At 45.8% G+C, this 26725-nt stretch overlaps 1 protein-coding gene across 1 annotated transcript in view; it reads right to left on the bottom strand.

Moving 5' to 3' along the window:
* Positions 1 to 12352: 12352 nt before the first annotated feature.
* The window catches only part of CD82 (CD82 molecule), a 77444-nt gene continuing 63071 nt past the window's right edge, over positions 12353 to 26725 (bottom strand). The window contains exons 6-9 of the mRNA XM_072618223.1: positions 19756 to 19863; positions 15765 to 15968; positions 15524 to 15607; positions 12353 to 13683 (exon numbers count right to left, since the gene is read on the bottom strand). Coding sequence (XP_072474324.1) covers positions 13606 to 13683; positions 15524 to 15607; positions 15765 to 15968; positions 19756 to 19863 — 474 coding nt within the window. The 3' untranslated portion in view covers positions 12353 to 13605. The remainder of the gene's footprint in view (positions 13684 to 15523; positions 15608 to 15764; positions 15969 to 19755; positions 19864 to 26725) is intronic.

Genomic DNA, 26725 nt, shown 5'->3' on the forward strand with positions numbered 1-26725 from the left:
TAAAATGACTGTTCTCTGCAGTTTTCTTATCCCACTTGGCCTACAGCAGCACTCACTGGTGATGAGTGGGTCCGATGACCTTCCCATTCTGCCTTGTGTCCATTCTTACTTGTGCTTTGTACAGCTTAAACAGGACCTGACATGGAGCTGCTGCAGACTAAAAAGTTCAGCTAAGAATCTCTGTGATGCTACACCTTGGATTTCTCTTCAGAAAGGAATCACAGAAAGCTAGCCACAGGATCATCAGTGTAGATATGGAATGGATCTCAGGTTCAATCTAATACCATTTCCTCATTTTGAAGATGAGGAAACTGAGGCTGACTTGCCTTGGATCACCCAGCTAATTAGTCTGAAGCAGGATTTTAATAATAATAATTATTATTATTAATTAATATTATAGCAATTGTAATAGCATAACACTATTATACTATTATAATAATATTATACCAACTATATTATACCATTATAGCAATTATATTATACTGTTATACCAATTATAATGATATTATTATAACAAATATAATATTATAGCTTTCATATAGCACTTGGGGTTTACAAAGCAGGTTTTTTACAAATTTAAAAATATTATCTCATTTTATTCTTACAATAAACTTGGGAGGTAGGGGCTTTATTATCCCTACTGTTCAGAGGAGGAAATTGAGGTCTAAAACTTGATTTGAACTCAGGGCTTCCAGCCCAACACTCTATTCTTTGTGGCATCTAGCTGCCTGAACTTCCTTCTACATCTCTGATCCCCTGAACTTAGGATCTTTGGGACTGTGAGTAGCTCATTTTCCTTCTTTAATCTTCAGATTACCTATATGTAAGATGAGGGCTTGGGGGTGGATTAGATGGTCTTTAGGGATTTTCATCCTTCACCATTCTATGATTCAGTCATCTATCACCCCTCCTGGGTATGTGCATTCTATCAAGGACCTTCTGGAGACAATATCTTTACCCAAAGGAGAGAATACAGTTCCAGGAACCACAGTAGGTCAGTGGGACTTCAATTCATATGTTCCCGTATTTGGGGAGCAGGGGAGGAGGATACTGAGAAAATAATACCAACAGTTAAGCCTAGAATGGGAGAAGTAATGTTGCTTTCTTCAAGGTGCTGTTCTGTGAACAGGGTTCTAGGTGGGGAGAGGGGAACGGGAGAGCAGTACCAAGGAAGACCAACCAAATGGGACCATAAGATGGATCTCAGAGGTCCTCAGACAAGTGTGGGGGTGACCAAGAGGTTAGAGGAAACATCCATCTTGTACCAGTGGCTTCCCCAGGACCTAGATTGGAACTCTGTAGCTGTGGGAGCTGGGCATTTTCAGAGAAAAGAAGCATTTGGCAGGAAGTAGGGTGAATGTGTACCTAACAACCTTATTTCAAGCACAGAAAAAGTGAGCCTAGAGACTCATAGGGTCAAAAGAAAGTATGGACATCACCTAGTCAACCCCCTTCATCATACACCTGAGGAAACTGAAGCTCAGAGAAGGACATCTTTAGTTGACACTCTACTCAGCTGTTGAAGTAATCTTCCCAAAGTATTAGTCTTACCACGTCACTGTGTTACTCAAGAAGCGTCAGTGGCTTCTTGCTGCCTCTAGAATCAAATGCAAACTTCTCCAATGGATATTTAAGGCTTTTCACAACCTACCAAACTGCCTTTCCAGGCCCCTCCACTGACTCAGTGGTCCATTGTCTTTTAGAATGCCTACCTTCCTTCAAAGCTCAGTTCAAGCTCTGCCACTTATGTGAAAACTCCCCTGATCTCCTCAGTAACTACTGCCTTCCCCAGCCCTAAGTTACATTATGTTTACCTTATTTTGTATTTACTCCTCTAACATTAAGAACCACCAATGGGCCCAGGGGGCTGAAGCATTGTGCCTACTCCCTTCTCCAGTAAGTGACCTTTCTGCTCAGTCTAGAGTCCTGGATAAGTCCAATTTCTAATCGGAGAGGGATTAGCCTTTATTTTATCAGTTCTTTTCATTAGGTCTCTCATCTCAGTATCCCAGGGATATAACATTTAAACTTTAAGAGTTCATGTCTAGGTCTCTCAAAGGCGGGGAAAAAAGGGTGCTTAATATACAAGGTAAATCAGGTATGGGACAGTTATTTATTTCCTACACACACAAAATGCTAAAAGATTTTAATTGCAGTGGGCTGTGAGACTCAAAACAGACACAAAGAGACTGAAAACGGTCTTTGCTATATTTCATTTTGGTTCTTCATGGTTCCAAACAACTTCCATTCCTTGTCTTCCAGCAAAACGGGCCAGTTTTGTGCCCATTCTCTGGTTCAAAATCTTTCCATCTTCTCTAACAGTGCCGGTGTAGTTAGCAGGAATGCCTCCTTTTAGGGCAGGTCAGCTCTGAGCAAGGATCCTGGACCCCCAGACCTCTCTGACTCACCAGGTCTCTTCAAAACCTGGACGTGTTTAACTCAAGAAACTCATTCACCTAAGATCAGGAAAGGAGGAACACAGAGGGAGAAGGCCCAAACCCAGGGCCAAGTCTGGGAAAAACATTTGCTTTAACTGCCATGCGCTCATGACTAGGCCAGGCTGGGAAATAGGACAAGCCAAACATTTGGTCAGTCGTAGAATGACCTGTGTCTTTGTATGTACTCTAGGTCTGCAATCCCTGGGGTTTTTTTTCTGCTTAGAGTGGGCAGTTGTTCAAATGAATGAAGGAAGGAAGCATGTACTAAGGGCTTATCATGTGCCTAGCACTGTGCTAACCATTGAGGATACAAATAGAAAAGCAGGCCAATCCCTGCTCTCAAGGAGCTCATGCTCTAATTGAAGAGGGGTGCACATATAGACGGTTACAGGGTAAGTCAGATGAAAAAAATCTCCTGGTCTAGGGGTTATAGCAGCAAAGCAGACGATAATGCCTCTTTAATGGGACTTATTTTGGCTGTCTGTATTTGATCTAAGTCCTATAATCTTGTGGATGCTCAAACCATTGTCCAGTGTGACATAGGAACAGGGATGGTGGTGGGGAAGCTTCTTTGGGGCTGGATGGGAGGGGGAGCTGGGCCAGGAGAGCGCTGACCTCTGACCAGGGCTGCCCTGGGGAAGGAAGCCAGTGACAGACCCTCTCTCTACTCCCTTGGTCCTGACATTTGTTTCCTCCTCCCCATCAGGTGACCAGAGTCTCTCCTGGGTCTGGGCAACAGTGGTTGCCTGGGAACTAGTTTACCTGCCTGCCTTTCATCCTGGAGAGGAGAGGAAGTGTGGCTGATATCAGTTATGAGCCCCTTCCACCTGTGGCTCAGCCTTCCGTGCACCAACCTGACCTCTCCCTCCTGGCTCCAGGGATGAGAGATTTCAATGAAGGACAGACTTGGCTGGGTGGTCCCTAGCTATCTGGGATCAAGAGACACGCTTGCCCTCTCTCAGCGGTACAGAGAAGAGAGGGCCGATCAGGTGTGTGACCCTAGCTGCTGGCCTCAGGGTGGGGAGACTATAATGAAACACTTGTGGCCCCTATGGAGCTGGACCCCAGGGCTACAACTGGACCCAAAAGAAGTTGTGTGAAAGAAGCAGGGGCAGGCCTGGATTTAACTGAGAAAAGACAGTGTGGCCTAAGCCCAGTTCTATCTTCTCCCCTCATCCTAGCACCCTCTATACATTTACTGGCCTGGAATGTGAACACCATGTAATAATATTACTATTTCAATAACAAGGATAATTATTGTAAGTAACACTTACATAGCACTGACTATGTGTCAGGTACCATGCCAAGCACTTTACAGTACTTACATCATTGGATACTCCCAAAACCATGGGAGGTAGGGCTATTAGTATTCCTATTTCACAGATGAGGAGACTGAGACAGAGGTTATAGGATCACACCTATAGGAAATATCTGAGGCCAGATTCGAACTCGGGTCTCCTCAACTCCAGGTCCAGTACTCTAATTACCACGTTGCTGAACTATCCTTCGTAGTTCATGTCTCTAATACCTAAAAGGTTACAAAGAGCTTTCCTCAAAATATTTTCATGATGAATGGGACAGTGAGAAGAATGTTTTCTCTAGAATCTCAGTGCTTTCGTTCAAATCCCTGGTATTGATGTTTACTGCTTGTTTGGCCTTGAGTAATTCATTTCATCTCCCTGGCTCGGAGTTTCCCTATCTGGAAAATGAGATAGTTGGCCTCCAAAGTTCCTTCTGACTCTAGATTCTGGCTCCTTAGTAGATAATGCAAGTGTTATCGTCTCCATTTTGCAGAGGAGCCAATTGAGGGCCAGATAGATAGATACATAGATACATAGATACATAGATACAGATACATAGATAGATACATAGATATAGATACATATGTATGTATATGTCTCTGGGTCAGATTTCAAGCTCCAGTCTTCCAACTTCAAATCCAGTGCTTTTCCCACCACTCTAGGATCAGTATTTCTTTCAGCCACTTGGGTATTAAGTAGCTCAAACGGTGTACCTTTGGGGATGGATGTCCAAGAATTTATGGCAGAACAATACCGTTCTAGAATCTTAGGACAGAACACAACTTCGAGTTCATCTGTAGGATAAGCATAGGATGGCTTAGTCCCTATCTGAATCATAATATTACTACTCTGCTGCCCATAATTGAAAGGAGTAAAGCTTATTAAAGGCTGGCTGCATTAAAAGTAATGCAGCCTCCAAAAATAAGGTAGTGATAGGACCTCTGCACTCTGACCTAGTCAGAATCCATGTAGCACACAGTGTTCATTTCTGGATGTCACTGACAGAACACTGACAAGCTAGAGAGTGTCCAGAGGAGGAAGGCCAGAATGGGAAAGGGTCTTTAGTTCATATGAAGCCATTTCAAAATGAAGAGACTAGGGAGGTTGAGCCTGGAGAAGGTTTAGGGTTTATGGGAGAAAGGCAGAAAGCACAATACCAAAAGCTTGGAGAGGGATTAAATTTATTCCATTTGGATCCAGAAGCAGAATTAGGAGTAAGGGGTAGAAATTGCAAAGGGATGAATTTTAGCTTGATGTAACGAAAAACTCCCCAAGAAATAGAGGTCTCCAAAAGAAGAATGGAGACAATTGAGGGGTAGAGGGTTCTCCCTCATTGAACCTTTCAACAAACATGAATGACCACTCATTAATTGGGATGAGCTAGATGGCTATTTGAAGTCCTTTCCAACTCTGAAATTCTATGATTCTGTTATAGGGGAATGAACACAGAACTTAGAATCTAAAGACCAGGATTCACATCTGAGCTCATTCATTTTCTAAATATGAAGCCTTGGGGAAATGATTTCTTCTCTCTTGACCTTAGTTTCTCCATCACTGAAATGAATTACTGAGGTTGGAAGAGATCAATTCTTTGATCTTTTTCGACTCTAAATCCTATGATCCTGTAATGAATGTTTCACAACCTTTGGGGTATTATTTGATCCTCAGAACAATGCCAAGATGTCTGTATTATTTTCACCATTTTACAGAGTAAGAAACTAAAGCCAGAGACATAAAGTGACTTGCCCACACCCATGTTATCTAATAAAGGTAGAAGGCAGGACTGAAATCCATACCCACATTCCACTGCCTCTCTAATCAGGCTCCATGTTGGGCTTTTCCAGGAAAAGAGAGAGGTTTTGATGGATCCATCCATATTTTCCCACAATCAATCTCTTGTAACCAACAGGAAAAAGTCAAGATGTGGCTGGCCATCCAGGATCAATAGTGTGGCTTTGGCATCATAGAACAAATCCTAGAATCGTAGGGATAGAAGGGACCTCCAAAACCATCTGGTTCAATTTGAACCTGAAGAGGAATCCCCTGTACAACAATCCTGATAGGTATTTTTGAGGTTCACATGGTTTATCTCAACTATCCAATCAAAATCTTGGTAGCTATAAACTTCCTGGCCAATCCCATTCCTTCCTCTTTAAATGTGGTACCTAGTCACCATCTTTCTCTCCTCCCCAATTCCTGCCCCCATACCAGGAGACTTCAATAGACATATCCTCTCCCTCAGATACACCAACCACTCAGTTCTTCAGCCTCCTCCCTTGTCTTGACTTGCCTCTTCATCCTTCCTCAGCAAAACATAAAGATGGTTGTATCCATAATGATCTTACAGTCACCCAGAAAGCAACCATCTCAATGTTCAAGAACTCCAAAATCCAAGATAATTCCAAAGGAGCCATGATTAAAATATGCTCGCAACCTCCAGAGAGAGAACTGATGAACCTGAGGCCAGATGGAAGCATACTTTTCCACTTTATTTTTCCTGCCTGTTTTGCATCATGGTTAACGTGGAAATGTTTTGCATGACTTCACATGTACAACATATTGCCTGCCTTCTCAATGTGGGGGAGGGGCTGGAGGGTGAGAGAGAATATGGAACTCCAAATTAGAAGAAATGAGTGTTACACTACTTCACTTAATGATCTCATTAGCTTCCATGGATTTAATTATCTTCCTGCTGGGGTTTCTCAGATCTACCCTCTCTAATCTTTGCTGACCTTCAACCTTCCATTTCAAACTGCCTTTCAGACATCTTGAACTGGATGTCCAGTAGACGGCTGGAACTCATTATGTCCAAAACAGAACTCATTATCTTTCCCCCAAATCCTACCTGCCCTATTACATCATCCTTCCAGTCCCTCAGGCTCGAAACCTAGGAGTCCTGGATTTCTCACTATCTCTCACTCCCCATATCTAAGCTGTGGCCAAGGCCTGTCCATTTCATCTTTGCAGCATCTCTTGAATTGGTCCTTTTTTCTCCTCTGCCCCTGCCCCTACCCTCACTCCTTTTGCCCCTGGACTATTGCAATCCACTGCTGGGAGGTTCTACCAGTTCAAGTCTCTTCCCACTCTAATGCCCTAAAAGCAGATTTGACCATATCACCCCCCCTACTCAAAAAGTTCCATTGGCTTCCTATCACCTCTGCATCAGATCTGAGTCCCTCTATTTGGCAATTCAAAGCCCTTCGTAACCTCTTTCCTACCTTTCTAGTCTTCTCACACCTTACTTACTTACATCACGTGCTCTTTCATCCAGTGGAAGTACCATCCTTGCTGTTCCTCAAACAAAACACTCCATGTCTTGACTGCCCGCATTTTTCTTAGATCATCCTCTATGTTTGGCATGCTCTGCCTCCTTATCGCTACCTACTGGTTTCCCTGGTTTCTTTTGTTTACTACTTAAAGTCCCATCTTCTATGGGAACTTTCCCAGTCTCTCTTAATTCTAGTGCCTTCTTTTTCTTAGCACAGCACTTTAAAAAAATTCACTCTCTTAATTTAACTTTCTCTTGTATAGTTTGTACATATTTGTGCTCCTTGTTTCCCTCATGAGATTGTGAGCTCCTTGAAGCTAAGAAATGTCTTCTGCTTCTTTTTGTACCCCATAGATTATCACACCAGATGCTCAATGTTTGGCTATTACCCCCCTTCTCCCCAGACCTCCATTACCGCCCACATCGACCCATTTTAGACTGGGGACCTCTCAGGCTAAATCTAACTTCCTAAAGCTTCCAGCCATTTCTCCTGGTTCCTCCCTTTGGACCCAGGTAGAACAAACCTAATTTCTCTTCTCTTGACATTTCTTCAAATACTAGAAAACAGTTATAATACACTCCCCTCCACTCGTCTCTTTTGGCAAAGCATCCCCAGTTCCTTCTATTTATTATATGACATGGATTCACATCGTGTTATCCAGGTGATCCAGCTTATCTCAAAATTATATGTGGGGAAAGGGGAGGAGAGACAAATGATGGTAATCAAATTCTGACGTTGCCTTCACTAGCCTAGGCCCTAACTGCCAAACTATTTAAATAAAAAGTGTTGTTACCAGCAGCTGAAGAATCCTGAGTCTGGGACTCTCTAACATGTTGATTCTTTCTTGATCTTAGCATCCAACCCCAGAGAACACGTCCATGTCTGGGGACTACTTGTGAGTTCCACATGTTCCATGATTCTGGACTCTTTGGTCAGAGCTTACTGGCAACTTCCTAGTCTAGTAATCTTGGAGCATATGTCTACCACCAAAAAGATGAAGTCATACCCTAGCAGAGCCTGTGAGAAGACATCTGCTGTGAGGGGGGCAGTGCAGAGCAGGAGTGAAATGTAAAATGCCTGCTGAAATAGTCCTTAAAAGTCTTTTCTGTTCAGATAAAGTTGAAATGGCGACATCTTGAGAGACTATAATGGGAGCTTCTGTTTGCTTAGGTTTATTTTTAATCTGGTTTAAGTTGGTCTGTTCTGTGTTTTGTGTTTATCACTTCCTTTATGTGAAGGAAACAAATGCCTGTCCCATATCTGATTCACATTGTGCACTAAGTCTCCTTTTGAAGAAACCCTAGACATGAGCCAATATCTGAGTTTTAAGTAAATCATCCTGGAACAGCAGGGTATGGACATAATAAGTCAGAATTTGAGAAAAAGGAGACTCACAACTCTTACTAGAAAAATGAGTTTCCCCAGAACTAAATCCAGACAGTGTGAGTGTGAGAGTGTGTGTGTGAGAGTGTGAGTGACAGAGTGTGTGAGAGTGACAGTGTGTGACAGAGTATGTGTGCGTGTGCGTGTGCGTCCAGAGCAAATCAGCCACTCAGAGGAAAGGAAGTGGGTAAAGTGTTCCAGCACTCTGGACATAGCAGTGATTACTGTTAGATTACTTACTCAGGTTTTACAAAGCACATGCTTTCCAATCCTGTGAGGGAGGCAGTGAAAGCATTCTTACCCCCATTTTCTAGACGAGGAAGCTAAAAGGCCCAGAGAGGAAAGTTTTTGTAAGACCGGTTGTTCAATCATTTTTCAGTTATATCGGACTCTTCGTGACCCTATTTGGGGTTTTCCTGGCAGAGATACTAGTGTAGTTTGTCATTTTCTTCTCCAGTTCATTTAACAGATGAGAAAACTGAGGCAAACAGGCTTAAGTGGTTATGCCAACATAGCTAATAAGTGTCCGAGAGTGGATTGGAACTCAGGGAAATGAGTCTTCCTGACTCCAGGCCCAGTACTTTATCCACTTGGCCTCCTAGTTGCCCTTTATAAGGCCACATAGCTAGTAAGCAGTAGAACTAAAACTCAAAGCTAGATCTCTTACGTGCTGTACAGGGCACTCTGCTGCCTTCTCCAGACCTCAGGAATATAGAGTGGGCTTGGCTATATCCGACTTGACTAAGCAAGGGCTTAAAGTGGTAAATGAAGGTTCCTACTGTACTCTCATCCCAACCCTCAAAAACCTCATCTCCTTAGGATCAAGAGGGAAGTGTTCCTTCCTGTAGTGAAAGGAGTTTGAGGTAGATGCAGATCCTGAATAATTCAGAGGATAGTCTCTGGAAGCCAGCACACACTCCTCTCTGGCTGTGAAGAAAATATGTTTGTTGGAAGTCTTCCTGGGGAGGAGGGTTTTTTATTTCCTGGCTCTGTTCCTTTGCAGTCCAGCCATGCTAGTCCCAGGCAGAGATCCAAGGCATGAGATCAGTCTATGAAGCAGAGAGAAGCCTACCCCATTTCACTCCCCCTCAGAGTCTAGAGAGCCCCAAGTGGTGAGGGATGGACCCAGGCAAGATAGATCCCCTTTCCTGTCTAAATCCATTTGTCAAATGAAGTCACAGCTCAGTTTTGTTGGTTTTTCCCCTGGTTAGCTGGAGAAAGTAAGGCACAGAACTTGGTCCAGGCACAAAACAGGGATAAGAGTATTTAAGAACCCAATGTACCCAATTCCATTGGCTCAAGTTTGTCCTGGGATCTGACATAATATCAAACTGGAATATTTCCATCCCTTTAAAATGAGAATAGGATCCTAGAGTTTGAGGAGCTAAGAGATCATCTAGTTGACCGTCTCATTTTACAGATGCTGTCCAGAGAGAGAGGAAGAGACTTAGCCAAGGTGACACAAAGCTAGAGCTAGATCCCAGACTTCCCTGAATCCCAAATCCAGTGCTCTTTCCATTATACCAGACTGAAGAAGCGGGTGCAATCTTATGTCCAGCTTCATCCTCTTCTCCCCTGACCTGCTGGCTACTCTTCCCTCATGTTACATTCAAAATCAGCATGAGTAACTATTATGTTTCTATCCACCATTTTGTGAAGCTAAGCTTCAGCGGCCTGGAAGTCACCTGATCTTAAGTTTATGGGAATGTCACAAAACTAACCTCTCTCTCTCTAACTTCAAGGTCTCCCAACCTCCAGTGAGACCAGATGTCTCAATCCCTATAAGCCTGTATTTCCTGTTTTTCAATCCTTCCAAACTGTATATTAACTGTGAGAAACCAAGCCTCTGGGTCCTTGGCTACCGAGAGCCTTGGTTCCAGTTTATTTTGCAGCTCTATGCATTGCCAAATAAAGTTTTTATCTGAATGAAACTCAATTTCTCCCCCCTCCCCCAACCCCCATCATTTCCCCTGTCAACCTCTTGTTCAATCCCCAAGCCTCCTCCACCTTCCATTCCCTGACTCTATTAGAAGCCCAGTCATCTCATGGCTGAACCGAGCAGAAGGAAGCTGTTGCTATTTTAACACCATCGTAAGATCACGTTTCTTGAGGGAAAAAATTATCCTTTTCTTCCGTTCTTGGATCACCTTCATTTCCAGATAGAAGTTGGTCTAATAGCTTCAAAATGCACTAAGACTTTGAGGACATCCTGTATATCCCTCATCTTCTCCTACCCAGAAAGCCATCCTCCAAAGATAATGAAAGGGAGCAAGTGGGTCAGCAAGATAAACCAACAGATCAGCTGAGTTTTACAGGGTATGAAATGCTTGCCCATCCACCTCCTCCCTCTGCAAGGGAGAGAGGGCAATGAGTTTTCTCAATCCCTTCTCTAAATTTTACTAAGTGCTTTTTTCAGAACAACATTTGTGAGGTAGACAGCACAGAGATTACTGTCACCATTTTATGAATGAGGTAATCAAGACTGGCAGGGACCCTAGAACACATCCAGTGTAGTTGTTCTGAAGCAAGAATCTCCTCTTGTTGTTGGGGGCCATAGGATCTGGAGCTAGAAAAGAACTTAGTGGTCATCAAGACCAAGTCCCTTATTTTACAGGTGAAGAAACTAAAGCCTAAAGATAATAAAATAATAATAAATCATTATTAATAATAGAATTTGTATAACGCTTTAAGGCTTACAAACCACTTTACAAAAATTATCTCATTCTATCCTCACAACAACCATGGGAGCTAGGTGCTATTAATATCCTCACCTTAGAGCCAAGGAAACTAAGGAAGACAGTGACTAGCCCAGGGTCACACAGCTAGTATCTTAAGGCTGGATTTGAACTCTGCTTGACTCCGGGTCCAGTGCACCACCTAGCAGCCTCCAAGGTCACACAAGTAAGTGGTGGTGTTAGGTGTCAGTCTTCGAGTCTGCCCCCTTTTCACTGTACAACTGCCTTGGGCTATTGCCGAGGGCAATCCCTGCTCTGGTATAGGCTGGATCACACATTGCCTGAGGCATCTTCCAATCTAGGAATCCAATGGACTCCCTTTTGGTGCCGTGACAGTTGGAATCTGAGTAGAGGAGAGTTACTTGCTTTCTGGTTACTCTTCTTCTGAGTAGAAGAGAAGAATATTCTTTCTAAGGATTTTCTGAGTAGCCAATAAATTCCCTGACCAGTTTATGAGACAGAACTGTCATATTTCAGGGGAGATCCAAAAGCAGTTGCCTAATGGTCCATAAAAAACATAGAGACAACTCTAAAACTCTGACAAAGGCCAGCCATCCAAGGGAGCCTAACGCTGGTTCAGCCAGGCTCTCGCCACTGGTGTTAGCTTTTCCATTTCAAATCCTACCCACTTTCTTACCCCCAACAGTATCTTCTGCCTGTAGCAGAATCATAGAGTGTTTGAGCTAGAAGAGAGAGACCTAAAGAAATTAGGCCCAAATCCTTCTGTGACTAAGGAGAAAATGGCTCATTGTGGGGTGAGGTGGTAAGTGACTTACAAAATGACAAAAACAGAGAGTCTCTGAAGTGAGCCTGGTTCTCTAGACTCTCTCTAGTCCTTTGTGTCAAGCTACAGGGACCTTGCCAGGTGGCTCTCCAGATTTGCTCCCATCTTACCTGTCTTTCAGCAGCTCCATGTGGACAAGCCTTTTGGCTGCTAGGGCCGGCCCTGATCTTCCATCCCTGACCCCCAGTGGTTCTGAGCCAAAGGAATTCTAGGAATTACACCATTGTACGGGTCCTCCATCATGCTCCACATTTCCCAGGTAGAAGCTGTCATGTTATAGCTGAATGACATTTATCCAAGAAATCTCCTGGCTTCAAGGAAGCTCCAAGGAAGCTAGCCACTCCTTCATTCCACCCAATTCCAATGGGGTGGATCCTCCAGGATCATCCAAAACTACAGGCCAAGCTCCAGGGCATGCCACAACATTGCCACTGAGATCAGCTTTGTTACAAATCCACTTTATTTCTGAACACTCTACCTTTTTCTAGTTCTAAGTTTCTCAGGTCTGTACAGGCGGAACTTCTCCATCCCTACCTCCACCTCAAGGCACTGGGCCTCCTCTCTGGGAAGCTGCCACCTGAAAAAGGGACCTAGCTTCTTAGAGAAGTAAGCCAATTTATTTCCTGCTTCCCCAGGAAGCTACTACTTATAGAAACTTCAGGCTAATTTTGTTTCCATACTACTTTGGGGATCCAGCTCCCACCCTGCCCTCCCTCCCATCATCCCTCTCCCCATACACACATACACATATGTATACACTCATAGCCAGTCATTGCTGTCTTCCCAGGTGCCCCCTAAATAGTAGCATTTGGAGACCATATAAGAAATGCAGATTTCTCCCTGAAGCCAGGCCCCTCTCCCTCCTATTCTTGTGGTTGGGATGCTAGGTTGGTGAGACCTGTTATTTAGCAGCACCAGGGGGGTAAACCCTTTTTGGCTGCCAAGGCCTATCCCTGATCACACAGCTGGGACTCCCATTAGATTTCTACTGGGTCTTGGCCAATGACACATCTTCCAGCTGAGTTAGCACTATGGGGACACTCAGGTGGTGTTGGGTGGTAACCTGGGCCTCCAGGCAGGAACTTAACAACAGGGTTATATTGGAGAAAAGGTCAGCCCATCCTTCCAAGAATGACACCTGAGATAGCTGGAGATGGCCCTTTGGCAGCCCCTAGACACAAGTCCTATTTTATGGTCCCCCCAGGGAAAAAAGACTCTAGTCTAGCCTGTGGAAAGGAGAAAGGGCTGCCCATTCTTCTGATGAGCCCATGCCAAACTGTGGCTGGTTAGGAGTGTGAAGGAAGTCATTTCTTCGAATCAATAAGAAAATCCTGAAAGGCAGTAAGGGAGAAAGGGCACATGGGAAAGGACAGAGCTGAGGGTCAAAGGGGGACAGAGGGATAAAAGATGCAAGTAGACTCTTCATCTCCATCCAGAACAGGAAGACAAAACCTTTCTAAGCACTCGTCTAAGAGTTCTGAAAACAGACCGAACAGGAAGGGATCAGGCCAGGGGGCCCAAGGGTCCCAGACAAAGGGAGAAGACGGGGTCTGGAGCCTCCAGACTTGGGGGAAGACCAAACGAGGGAGGGGAATGGGATATGATTTGCTGGGAGCTGCGGGGGCTCCCAAGAAAGCAAGAATGTCCAGATCCCTGCACAGCAGGAGGGCGGGGCAGGAGGCAGTCAGGGCCACCTCAGTACTTGGGGACTTTGCTGTACTCTTCTGAGTGAACATGCCGGCACAGGCAGATGGACAGCGTCATCCCTAGGAGCTGGAGAAACAGAAGCACAAGGTCAGACCACATGGGGAGATTTCAGCACCTCTGGAACTCAAATCCATTCAAATATTGGCTGAGAAGGTGCAGCAGCTCCAGTTCATCCTTAAAACTGCAAGGATTTGTGGTCTTCACCCACACGGAGGGCAACCCCCTGACAGCTTAACTTTTCTTTTGGGGGGGTAGGGTATGTGTGCCCTGTTTAGACTCAAGTATCTGGCAAAGGGATCTGGACTCATAGGACCTGGCTTTGAACCCTGCTAGTGACACTTTCTACCAAGCTGCAGGACCTTAAGCAAGTCATTTCACCTGGGCCTCAGTTTTCTCACCTGTAAAATAAGGGGCTTGGATTCAATGGCCTCAAAAGCCTTCCCCAGTTCCAGATCTAAGATCCCATGATCCTTGGAATTGAATTAGGAGGTTCTAGGTGTCAAAAATTTCATCAGTCAGTGAATAAGCACCTACTACATGCCTGGCATTGGGCTAAGCATTTGGGATTCAAACAAAGATAAAAAGCAGGCTCTCTTCTCCAGGAATTCACTCAAAAATCTCTCCCCTGTGGGCAGCCTGATGAGTCTTCAGAATGTAGCCGGACTGGTCCTCACCATTACCAGCCCAATTCCCGAAGCTTTCCTGATTGGCTGGGAGCTTACTCTCCTCTGGGGCAGCCTCAGAGAGCCTGGGGGGAGGGGGGCTACCTCCCTGGCATGGGAGGAGGGGCCACTTCCCTGGCATGATGAGCCAGGGGAAATCAACAGGGAAATCCAACTGAAAGTTAGTAAGGCATCATCAATTTCATTCTAATTCAAAATTGCTTTGGAGGGAGAAATGGAATTTTCCTAAGTTTCTTTTTTTTAATGTGTCTGTGTCAGTCAAGCTGGTTTGGGCCTAAGGGTCAGAATTTGATTCAAATTCCTGATTGCATCCTGTCCTCCATACAGACTTCTTACCATCAGTGCCATCCCGCTGAATATGTGAGGCAGGGCAGGGCTGGGTTTATTATCTCAAAATTCACAGAGGAGGAAACTGAGGCTCACAGAGACTTTCCTAAGGCTATTATCAGATTCATTGGTGACAAAACTGGATGTGGCTTCAGGGTTTCTGACTACCAATCAGGAGCTCTTCCCAGAGATGCCATAGGAGGCTTTCCCATCACAGCTATCTACCAGGACCTTATCCCAAGATGAATTTAGACTGGCTGTACTGGCTGATTAAGGGCCTATGTGTGGTGGGGAGTGGGGACAGTGTAGGAGTTCAAGCTAGGAGGGGCTTTAGTCTGCTCTCCATTCATTTTACAGAGGAGAAAATGGTGCCCAGAGAGGAATAAGGATTTGCCCAAGGTCACACAGCTAATCAACAGGAGAGCTGGGATCTGAACCCTGGTCCTCTGACCCCAAAATTCTTTCCCCTATTGCTGCCACATGCTCTTCATGGAGGAGTGAGCTCCAGAATCTCTGCCAAGCAGGAATGTGGGAACGAGTCAGGAATCCCAGGAATGGGCCAGGGTCAGAATGGCCAAGGACAGCAAGAACAGAGGCACTGGGTGAATGCAGACAGCTCACAGACCACAGTGGCAAAAGGGAGGATTTTAGGGTCAGAGACTCAAAAGAGGCCGTAGAGGCCATTGGCCAATCCCCACAGAGAAAGGAAGGGGCTTGGTGGAGGTGCCACAGGTAGGAACAGGTCTTCTGACCTGCAACACCAAAGGCGGTGTTCTTTCCCCTGGGCCACACCAGAGAACGATTCCATGAATTCCACTTCCACCTCCTTCTTCTGCCACCCATCACATTCTCTCAAGTGGGCATCCCTGAAGGAGGTCAGGGCATGAGAAACGAACCTCAATGACAGCCACTCCAATGCAGGCTCCGAGAATGATGCCAAGATTATCCTGCAGCCACTTCTGAACTCTGTCCATGCAACCCTGCGTGATGAAAATAGCCACATCACAGTGGATGAGGAAGAGGAAGGGGAGAAGAAGCCCCATCACACTGGAAAAGTTCAATCCCTCCCCCCCTTTGGGCATGGAATGAGGGCAGAGAGGAGGCCGCCAGGGCTCCACTCTCAAACACTATACCCACCTTCGAGTAAACAGGCCATTTCCCAGCATTATTTATCTGGGTAGCATTGGAGAGAGTACAGAAGCCACTTCGGATCAAATCCTCCTCCTCCACATCAGGGGACGACTCGTTGCCACAGGAACAAGGGTAGGTGATTGTCGTGCTGTTCATGAGGTTGACGTTAGCTGTCCAGTTAAGGTAGCTGGTCCAGCCACAGCATTTCACCTGTCACCAACACACACAAAGAAGGAACGTGGTGAGGCCAGGGCTCTGCAGTGGAGGTTGGTTCTGCAATGTACAAGCTGTGCGACCTCGGGCCAGGCACGTATCCCCTCCAGCTCACAATCTCCATTCTAATTCTGAGGTTCTCTGATGTTACGTTCTCCTGTCCCTCCAAACTCTGACATTCTGTGTTCCCCTGTACCTCTCAGCTCTAATTCTAAGGTCTCTTCTAGTTCTGACAGGCCTTTCCCAGTTCTAAAATTCTGTTTTACGGTTCCTCTCAGCTATGACACGGTTCTAAGATGCCTTCTATGTCTGACATCCTCTGTTCTCAGTCCCTTTCTAGTTCTGACATTCCCTGTTCTAGGCTCCCTCCCAACTCTGACATTCCCTGTTCTAAGCTCCCTCCCAGCTTGGACACGCTTCTGTCTACAGGCCCTTCCTTCCAGTTCCACCATTCTATGTTTCTGTGAGTATGATGTCAAACATCAAAGATAGAGTCAGGACCGCATCAATCACATCCTTTAGGGGAAGGGGAGTCCTCTCCCAGGGAAAAGGAGGAGTTTTCTGCTTGGGCTAGGAGTAACAACTCCACCCACTCCAGTGAGGAGCTATGGACATGTCTCTGGAAAACACAGTCCCCAGGGACTGACGCCATGGTGGCTCATTTCATTTTGGAGGTTGGTTCCACAACCATAGAGAGCTGTGGGCAGCACCTTTGCCAACCAAAGGAATGCCAACCCTTGAGGACTCCATGAGGACAGGATACCTTTGCAGCTTAGGGGTACTGTCAGATGAGTCACAAAATCTAGAGTGGGAAGGGAGCCCAGACATGATCTAACCCGGCTCCTTCATTTTACAGGTAAGGAAACTGAGGCCCAGAAAAAAAGTAGTAACAGAGCCATGAGTGGTCCAGCTCCCTGGTCCTAATTCCAGTTCTCTCTCAATTATATAACACTGCCTCACTAGATGACCCCTAAGGCTGTAACCCTGAGATTCTGTGGTTTGCTTTGAATCAAAGAGTGAGCACCCAGCAACCCTTACTCTATCTCCTTTCTTTCACCAGGAGAAGAAGTATAGCCAGTTTCCCTGGGAGGGAGGATTTCCCACACTGGAAAGAACCCCTGGTCACAGAGAAGGCCCGGGCCTTATAAACAGGGAGCAAAGGCAAGAGACCTTTGCCTAAACTCTGACAGAGAGGCCAGCAGGACTAACTACCCCAGCTGCTCATGATGCCTGGCCTACAGCAAGCACTTAAGAAATGTTTATCATGATACGTACAGATGAGTTCTATTTACCACCAAAACAGATGGAAGAAAGTTTATTTAAAGGACAAAAGAATAATAAGTTTTTCTTATCCCTTTTTTGTCGTCACCTCTTCTTTTAAAGGAATTTTATGTAACTGGCACACTTAGATTGAAAGCAAACCTGATATCTGAACAACTTAAGGTTGATTCTTTAAAATATAAATTAAAGTGTCATTATTGCCTTGACAGGATTTTACCATATAAATTCCCTTACACTTCAAGGTCCTCTCATACCTTTGAATAAATGAACAATGAATGAAATGAGTGAATGAATGAATGAATTAAATAAATGAGGGAATGGATGGATGAATGGAGGAATTAATGAAAAATCACATGTTAAGCACTTAGTATGTGCCAAGTCCCGAGGACATGAGTCCTTTCTCTCAACGACCTTACATTTTTATTTGGGAAGAATGTTTTGGGGAAGGAAACCAAAGAGAACGTGATTGGAGTAGAAGGGACATTAATGCAGATGACTGTGTCAGCCACGACAGTGCTGATCTATTCTATTTACAAACAGCTTTTTGGGAAGCCAAGGGGAATAGATGTCGGCTGGACTTCATTGGACTTGATCCTTATTAACATGTACAAATCAAGAAATTTATCTGAGCCTCGGTTTCCTCATCTCTAAAATGGGGATAATGACCACACACACACCCAGGGTCACTGTGAGGACCAAACAAGCACTTTGCACACTCACACATCATTTCAGGAACAAACTCTACCGTTCTCAAATCCTGTGCTGCTCCCTAAACGTCTGCTTCAGGCGGTAGTGAGCTCCCCATCACTTGGAGATTTCAGGTAAAAGCTGCATGATCACTTTTCAAGGATGCTACATGTAGTAGAGGGGATTTGTGTTTCCTGTAAGGGATGAACTCCCTGGCCCTTTACAAATCTGGATTTCTAAGTCAGGTTCAATTGACAGCTAGTTCCTGTCAACTGGTTTACTGCTAATTCACTGGGTGACCTTGGACATTGCTACTCTGGGCACCAGTTTCATCATTTGTAAAAATAAAGGGACTGGACTACACAGTCCCTAAGATCAGTCAGCTACAGAATTCGTTCAATCAGACATTCCGATATTCATTTGAGGTGCATGTATTAGCTCATGGAGCCAGCAGGGGGTGCCCTAAGGCTATTAAATGTGGTCCAGGCTGCCAGACTCCCCCAAAGCCACAGAAGGAATCCACAGCAGCCTGTCTCCAGATTTAGAGCTGGGAGAGAACGGAGAGATCATTTAACCCAAACTTCTCATTTTAGATGAGAAAACTGAGGCCCAGAGATGAACTGAGGCACAATGAAAAAATCCATTGATGGCAGGGGTCAATGCCTACCTTGGGCATTCACTGTCTATGTAACCTGGGAGAAGTTGCTAAATTTCCTGCCCTTAGGGTTCCTCATCTGTAAAATAAGGGGGGGCCCTCAGTTTTCTCATCTATAAGCGTTTCCTTATCTATAGGATAAAGAGCGGCCTTAGTTTCCTCGTCAATAAGAGGAGAGGGTCTTAGTTTCCTCATCTATAGGATAAAGAAGGGCTTTAGTTTCACATCTGTCAAGTGAGGGGGAAGTATGACCAGACAGCCTCTGAGGTCCCTTCTAGCTTTGGCTCTGTGATCAAGGTCTCACAGAGAGGGGAGCCAGAATTCAAATCCAGATCCTCTGACTTCAGTATTCTCCGCAAACTCCTAATCTGAGATAATTCTAGAATCAGACATTTAAAGGTCAGCCTTAGAGTCCTATAACCTAATGCCACTATTTTAATAGAGAGGAGAGAGAAAGTGATTTGTCCACAGCCAAGCAGATGATCAGTGGCAGGACCAGGGTAGGAGAAATTGGAATTTCTCGAAAACCTTAAGTTTCGCAAAGTACTTTATAAACCTAATTTCAGCTGATTCTCACAACAACCCTGTGGAGTAGCTGCTGTAATCATTCCCATTTTTTAGCTGAGGAAACTGAGCCAGAGAGGTTAAGTGACTTGCCCAGGGTCACACAGTGACTGAATTGGATCTTCACCACCCAACTACCAAACCCAGCTTCCACTCTAGGAAACCCCAACATCATATGTTTCATTCTGCAGCTGGACCTGACCCCTTGTCTCACCCCCATGTCTCTTTTCTTTCCAGTCTTTGCCTCCTTTTTAAGGGGAGAGGTCCATGGGTCCTTATGTTCCCATGCTGGCACACAGACTCACCTGTAGACTACCATGATGTAAAGGGAAGTACACAGGGTCCCAACAGTGCCCACCAAGACCCAAGGTATTTCATGCATTTCCTTAAGACTTGCCCTGGCATTTGCTTTCCTCAGCTCAGGTTGACTGAAGATGAGGGCCAGGACACCCTTGCTGAAGCCAGGGAAATCTCCTGCCATGCCCCAGGCTCAAGACAGCAAGTCATCCACGACCCAGTTCCCTCTATCAAAAAGGCCCAGATGGCACATGAAGTTCAGATGCCCCAGTTCTTGGTCCATCTCCCTTAATGCTGTACCTGTGATTGTACATAATCCCAGGCGTCCTGAATAACTTTCTGTTCGGTGTTGTAAGGATCGTAGGTTTCAATCAGTTCGTTCACCATGGTGCTCATCTCCTCCTTCACCTAGAGAGATGGGGCAAGGAGCCATGAGAGTCAGATCAGCTGAAATCCAGGCCTTGCTTCAAGTCTTTTCCTCCCTAAATGCTCATGGTGGGTACTATAGCAGACATCACAGGAGACTTTCAGATACAGAGGGAAGAAATGTCACTGCTATAAAGAGGTGGCCCCTTCCTTTCCAAATGTACACTGACAAAGGGTCACCAGGTGAGATGAGACATCCCTTTCCACCAAACGATGAATTATCTCCTCTCCCAGGAAATCCTTCCTCAGACTCTCACTTGGAATGGCCTTTACCCCTCGGGCATCATACAGCGCTGCCCCGAAACTCTCAAATCTATGCGAAAGGACCAACGATAGCACTGACATGAGGGGACAAGTCACCCAAATGGAATTTTAGAATCATGGAATTAGGGTTGGGGCCCCCTCTATGCCCATATCGGGGATAGAAAGAGAATTTAATCTAGAACATCAGAATTAAAGGGTATCTAGAGTTTGAAGAAGCTTCAGAAGCCTTCTAGTCTGACCCCTCTGGAGCTCCCAGAGCTCTTTCTCTAATGTACCTGAGAGGCACTCATGTGGCCTCTTTGAAGAGTTTCAGGAAAGGAAAAGCTGCCAGCTCCCAGGGGAGCCCATGTCTTCTCTAATTGTTGGCAAATGTTTCCTGCCTCACTCTACCTGTACCCACTGCACCCGGTTCTGCCGTCAGGGGCCAAGCAGACCAAAGCTAAGCCCTCTTTCACACCAGGACTTTTCCAACATGGTTATCACCTCCTTACATTTTCTCTTCCTCAGGCTTAACATCTCCAATGCCTTTAACTCATCTTCACACAGAAATTGTGGCTGTACCATCTCTTCTTCCCCATCCTGCTGGCTACAGCTGTATGATACTCTGGGGTTGGGTCATCATGGGCAATTCATTTAACTTTTTCAACGTTCTAGGACAATGTTCCCTAGGACATTTGATGAGTTTCCAACTGGAGGGAGGGAGTTTCCACACTGGGAGTTCCCCATATCAAGGAAATCACAGGCCTGGATGAAAAACAGTAAGCTATGCAGAGAGGACTGACTGATTTCCTCAGCCCTACCCCAACGACATTTTTTTTTTTTTTTAGAAAATCTGATTAATGAAAATACTACTTTTTTAAAATGATAAATCAGAGGGTGAATATTTTCCTCCCAAAAGAATTTAATTCAGGGAGCTCTCCAATCACATTTAAAGAAGGACCAGACTTATATGCAGCTTTTCAGGAATGTATCCGTGTAAAGAGCATCAGACCTGTATGCAAATGGGTGTCACTGAGAGGCAAGCTGCAGGGAAGGAGGGAGGGAGGGAGACAGGTCACCATCTCCAGAACCACAGCTTTGCAAGAAAGCAGGCTTCCCCTGGTGTTTTGGTGCCCCTCCTGTCTGAGGACTCCTCTGAGTGAGTACCTGGTCTGGTCTCCTTGTTTATAGTCGAAACTGGCAGGATGCAGAACAACTCCATAGGTCCCTTTCCTTCTTGAGAAACACAAGGGAGCAAGAGAAGAAGCGGAGGCTCCTGGATGGGAGATTTCAGGGCCCTACACAGAAAAAGTGTCTACACTTTCCGGTTCTGGAGCCAGGGTACTGAAAGAAGATTTCTGCTTTTCTTTCTCATGGTCATATTAGACACTGATAAAGTGGAGCCCAATGGACTGGGGGCCCCTCACTCGGGCTCAGCCCACTCCCACTTGTTGAAGAGGAAGCAGCCACAGAGAGTGGATCAGTTCAAGTCAACCTATCTTTCATTCCTAGGGTCTGGACAAGGGTGGACAGCTCCCTCGGCCTTCACCTGCCTCCCAGACTCTCAGACTCCCTACTCCTTCAAGGTCCAGTTCCATGAACCTTCCTACATTAAAGGAGTCTCCTCCTTCCTCTTGTCACTCTCCCATGGCACTAAAATTCATTTGTATTTCCTTATCTTTGTTTAAGCTCTCCGTCCCAGTAATATGCAAGGCCCTTGAGGATAAGATCATTTCATTTTGTCTTTCTATCCCTGGCTTTTAGCCCAGTACCTCACTCACTGATATAAGGATCTCCTCCAATGAGGAAACTCCCCTGCCAATGGGAATCAGCACTTGCTCTCAAGCTCAGTTTTAGAGAGGCCTGGGAGCACCAAGAGAATGAACCACCTCCCAAGGTCACTTAGGGCTTGTCAGAGGCAGGACTTCGATGTAACTCCTCCTGATTCCCGGCCTGCTCTTTACCCCCTCTGGCTGGCACATAGTAGGGTGCCTCTCCCCAGCGATGGGCGTCCTTCCTACCTTTTCTGTTCACCCTTCCCTCCCATAGTCTAAATACCTTTCAGGCCTTTAACCCTGATGTTCTTGATTCAGTTCTCTATTTATATCTCAGGTATGAGCACAGGGTGAACCTCAGCTTCCTCATTTCACATCCCCAGAGACCCAGAAACAACACAGGGGGTTGTAGTGGAGCAGCCTTAGCCTACAGGAGGGGAGGGGGTCAAGCCTCTCTGCCACCACCACTGGCCACATTGGGCCTGTCAGGCTCCCCAGGAAACCAGGCAGTAGGCAAGGGGACCATACATAGGTGGGAGTACTGCAATAGGAAGGGGCTGAGAAGGCACACAAACAAACTGAAGGGATCCCTGGCTCTATCCATGAAGTGAGAAGAGATAGTCTCCATCAGGGCCCAAATGCTACCTCCACCTTGCTATGACCTTCGCTGACTGACCCAGCCTAACTCATGGAGACTCCTCTCTCCTCTGCCTTCTAAAAGCACTTAGTAGCTATAATAACAGACTAGCATTTAGAGGGTGCTTTAAGGTTTGCAAAGCACTTTACAAATATTATTTCATTTTATCCCTTGGTGATAGATTCTATTATTATCATCTCCATTTTATAGATGAGGAAACTGGAGCACATGGGGGTTAAGTGCCTTGTCAAGGGTCACACAACAGTATCTGGGTCCGGATTTGAACTCGTGTGTTCCTCATTGCAGATCCAGCATGCAATTCATGCTGTCACCTAGCTGGCTCTAAAAAAAGAGAAAGAAATTCTCCTCCTCTTCCTCAAGCTCCTTCTTCTTCTCCTTCTTCCCCTTCCACATTCCTGTACTATTGGAGGTTCAATAACCCTGTGAAGGAGCTAGTGTAAACGTAGTTATTCCCATTTTACAGATGAGGAGCTCAGGAGCTGCATACAGTTAAATAGCTTTAAAGTAGCCGAGCCAGGATCTGAACCCAGGTCTCCCTGACTCCTGAACTAGAGCTTGGTCTGTATACCATTCATCATCGGTTCATTTAGGGATATAGCTTAGCTCACAATTAAGACTGTAAGCTCCTTTTCCCCTTGATGGTCTCTCTCCCTCCATGTGCTCTATCATCCAGCCCCCACGATGCTCTGCTTGCCATCTCTGTGTCTGCATTGGCCGTCCCTGTGTCTGTCCCCAGCTCCACCTCTCAGAATCGCTGGTTTCCTTCACTGCTCACCTGCTGGAGGAGGCATTTCTGGATCTCCCCAGCCTAACTTCCCAAGCTTCCTTCAAGACCCTCCTCAAATCGCACCTTGGGGAGGCAGCCCCTCCCCGTTGCGATCACCTTCCAAGAGGATCGTTAGAAGTCTCAGATGTGAATCATCCACCACGCATTGTCCTTCCTACCCCACCCCTACCCAGCAGACTAACCTCCTTGGAGTCAAGAACCATGTCTTCTTTCTTTGTGTCTACAGCATTTGGCACAGCGCCTGGCACACAGTAAGTGCTTAATAAACGCTCATTGTTGACCGACTACACATTCTGTACATATACATGCATGTCCACATGTGGGGGTGTACATTTATATCTTTATTTCCCTGAACTCAAGAGTTTACATTTCTTATAGGGGAGTTGCTGTTTCCCCAAAAAAATCCTCCAGGTCAGGGAATGGCTCACTTCTGTCTTTGTATTTTCATGACCTAGTGGATGGCACACAGTAGGTGCTTACTACTGGTTTGATTGATTGAGAGCAAAGACCTGTCCTATTCAAAGCATTAAGAATAGGCCTCTCCTTGCCCTGCTGACATCTGCCCCTACACGCACGTGCGCACGCACACACACACACACACACACACACAATCGATTCTATCCCAGCTGTCAAAGTCATACACATGGCATAGAGGAAAACACTCTGGGTTTGGACTGAGAGACCCAAGTTCAAATCTTGCCCACAACACTCCTAGCTCTGGGACAGTGGGTAACGAGCGCTTCTCTGAACTTGTTTCCTTAGATGTATAAGAGATGAATAAGACCCACGCAAGCGCAAGCGGCCTCCCAGGCCTGCCGCCCAAACGGGCTATTATTATTCACTGGTCTCAGCCCGTGGTTTCCTTCTCTCTCCACAAAGGGGAACAGAAAAGACCCTGCTTCTTCCTTTGGTTCACTCTCATTGTTCCCCCCCACTCCCTAGCAGTGCTGCTGCAGAAACCTGAGCTGAGGGTGGGGGTGGGGGGCAGAGGTGACAGACTTTCCCCTAAGACTCCCACAGAGGGTTGCTTTGTACAAGAGAAAACCCGTTTCACCACCTGTGGTATTATGAGGGGTGTGTGTGTGTGTGTGTGTGTGTGTGTGTGTGTGTGTGTGTGTGTGTGTGTGTGTGTGTGTGTGTGTGTGTGTGTGTTTAATGGGGCTTTTTGTGTTCTCTTTGATGCAAGAAAGTCCAGAGTAATTCCAGGAGCTAGAGCAAGGTCTTAGCCTCACAGGGTCAGAGATTTAGAGCTGGAAAAGGCCTCAGAGGCCATCTAGAGACCAATGCCTGCATTTTACAGATGGGAAAACTGAGTCCTGGGGGGATGAAAGGACTTGCTCTGTGTCACACAGGCAGTAAATCCAAACCCCTCATTTTACAGATGGGGAAACTGAGGCCCAAAGAGATTTAAACTGACTTTCCCAGGGTCATAGAATCATAAGAGTTAGAGAAGTAAGGGACTTCAGAGGCCAATTAATCCAACTCAGTTTACAGATGAGGAAACTGAGGGCCAAGGAGGGAGAGAGTCAAGGATAGACTCGAGCCAAGGACCCTGACTTCAACACCACTGTTCTGCAGGGGATTTTCATTTTTGTTTTTCATCGTATAATGCAGCTTTTTCTTCTCTTTCTGCCTAGAAAGTGAGACAAAGTAGCTCCCACAAGACAGAGAATTATGGAAAGAAGGCACACCATTTCTCCTCTATCTACCCTTCCCCTGACCTCAGCCACTCTCCCAGCTCTGGGGCTTTGTCTGCCCTCTGGCAGCCATGCGTGGGCCTGAGCCCTGGCAGAGGCCAGCAGAGGCCAGGCTGGGAGCATCTTCTTACCCTTTTCTTTACCGGGCTTTGCTTCAACTCAGATTCTTTCCGACCACCAAATTTCCTGACCCCATTCCCAGAGACTCCTCTTATTTTCCACTGCATGGAGGAAAAGAGATGGATGTACGAAAGAGGAATGGAAAGAGTCTTTAGGGGATTTAGAGGCTGGACCAGAGCCCAGTCTAAGTTGGAGCCTGGGCGACCTGCAGTCAGCCAACACCCCATGCACCCTCCCCTCTTGGAAGGGACTCAGTTCCCATGCTCGGCCCTCTTCCTAGGGCGACTGGACCATTCCAACAAAGACAACTGGGAACAGTTGGGGAAACAAGACACTGATGAGCTTCTTTCCTCCTGTATCCCAGTCTGGACTGTTCCTGATGGTAGCATGGGAACTGGCAGGCAGGGACTCATTCCCAAAGAGCAACAATCAGTCATTGTGCCAAGTACTAAGGATACAAAAAAAACCCCCCAAAATCCAGCCCCTCCCTTCAAGGAGGTCACATTCTAGTGGGGGGAAAATCATACATAGACGATATCTTCAGGACAAATGGGAGGCAGCCTTTGAGAGGGATCAGGAAAGGTTTCTCATAGAAGGTGGGGGGATTTGATCTGAGTTGAAGCAAGCCAGTGGAGCTAAGTAAGAGGTGAGGATGAAGAGGAACAGAATTCCAGTTGTGATGGAAATTTCAGTTCCAGGGAAAATGCATGGAGTCTGGAGGTGAAGTGTTTTTGTGTGTGAGGAGGCTGTTGTCACTGGGTCACAGAGTATGGAGGGGGGAGTTAGGTACAAGTAGCCTGGAAAGATAGGAAGAATCAACATTTATAAAGGCTTACAAAACAGGATTCTATACTTTATTCTAGAGGGAACAGGAAGCCAGTGGAGTTGATTGAATGGGGAAGGGCTGACATGGCCAGACTTGAGTTTTAGGAAGATCACTTGGGCACTTGAGCAGACAGTGGATTGCAGCAGGCAGAGACCAACCTGAAGGCTATTGCACTTGTCCAGGACAGAGGTGATAAAAGTCTGGACTTGGGATATAGGAGTAGAGAAAAGCCAACGTACCTGAGATATGTTGTAAACATGGAAACCACAAGACTAGGCCAATAGATTATGATACATGGGATGAAAGACAGAACATAAGAAATCATGGATGCCACTGAGGTGGTGTCCTGGATCAAAGAGAGCAGCAGAGGAGCAGGAAGGAGGGAAAGGGTAACAAGACATCTCCTTTGTCTTCCTTTCGGAAAACCTTAACCAGCCTGGAATTTGTCCCAGTTCCTGAATCAATTTGACCTTTGGGACAAAGAGAGTAACAGAGGTGTTTGTTCTTCCATGGGGAAATTAGGATGGGTTGGAAGAGAAAGAAAATTCATTTGTTTCTTCTCAGATAAAGCAATATCACTAGAAACCCGTGGCATCAATAAGAGGGGCAGGAGGCAACGTCTTGTTTTCTTTCTGTCCTCTAAGAGGGCAAGAAGGGAAAACCAAACTATTGGCTAATGAGTGGACCAGGGCATGCCTTGTGGGCACTTCAGGGCCCCATACTTTAGGAAGGACACAG

The sequence above is a fragment of the Notamacropus eugenii genome, chromosome 6 (genome assembly GCF_028372415.1).
Source record: "Notamacropus eugenii isolate mMacEug1 chromosome 6, mMacEug1.pri_v2, whole genome shotgun sequence".
NCBI lineage: Eukaryota > Metazoa > Chordata > Mammalia > Diprotodontia > Macropodidae > Notamacropus > Notamacropus eugenii.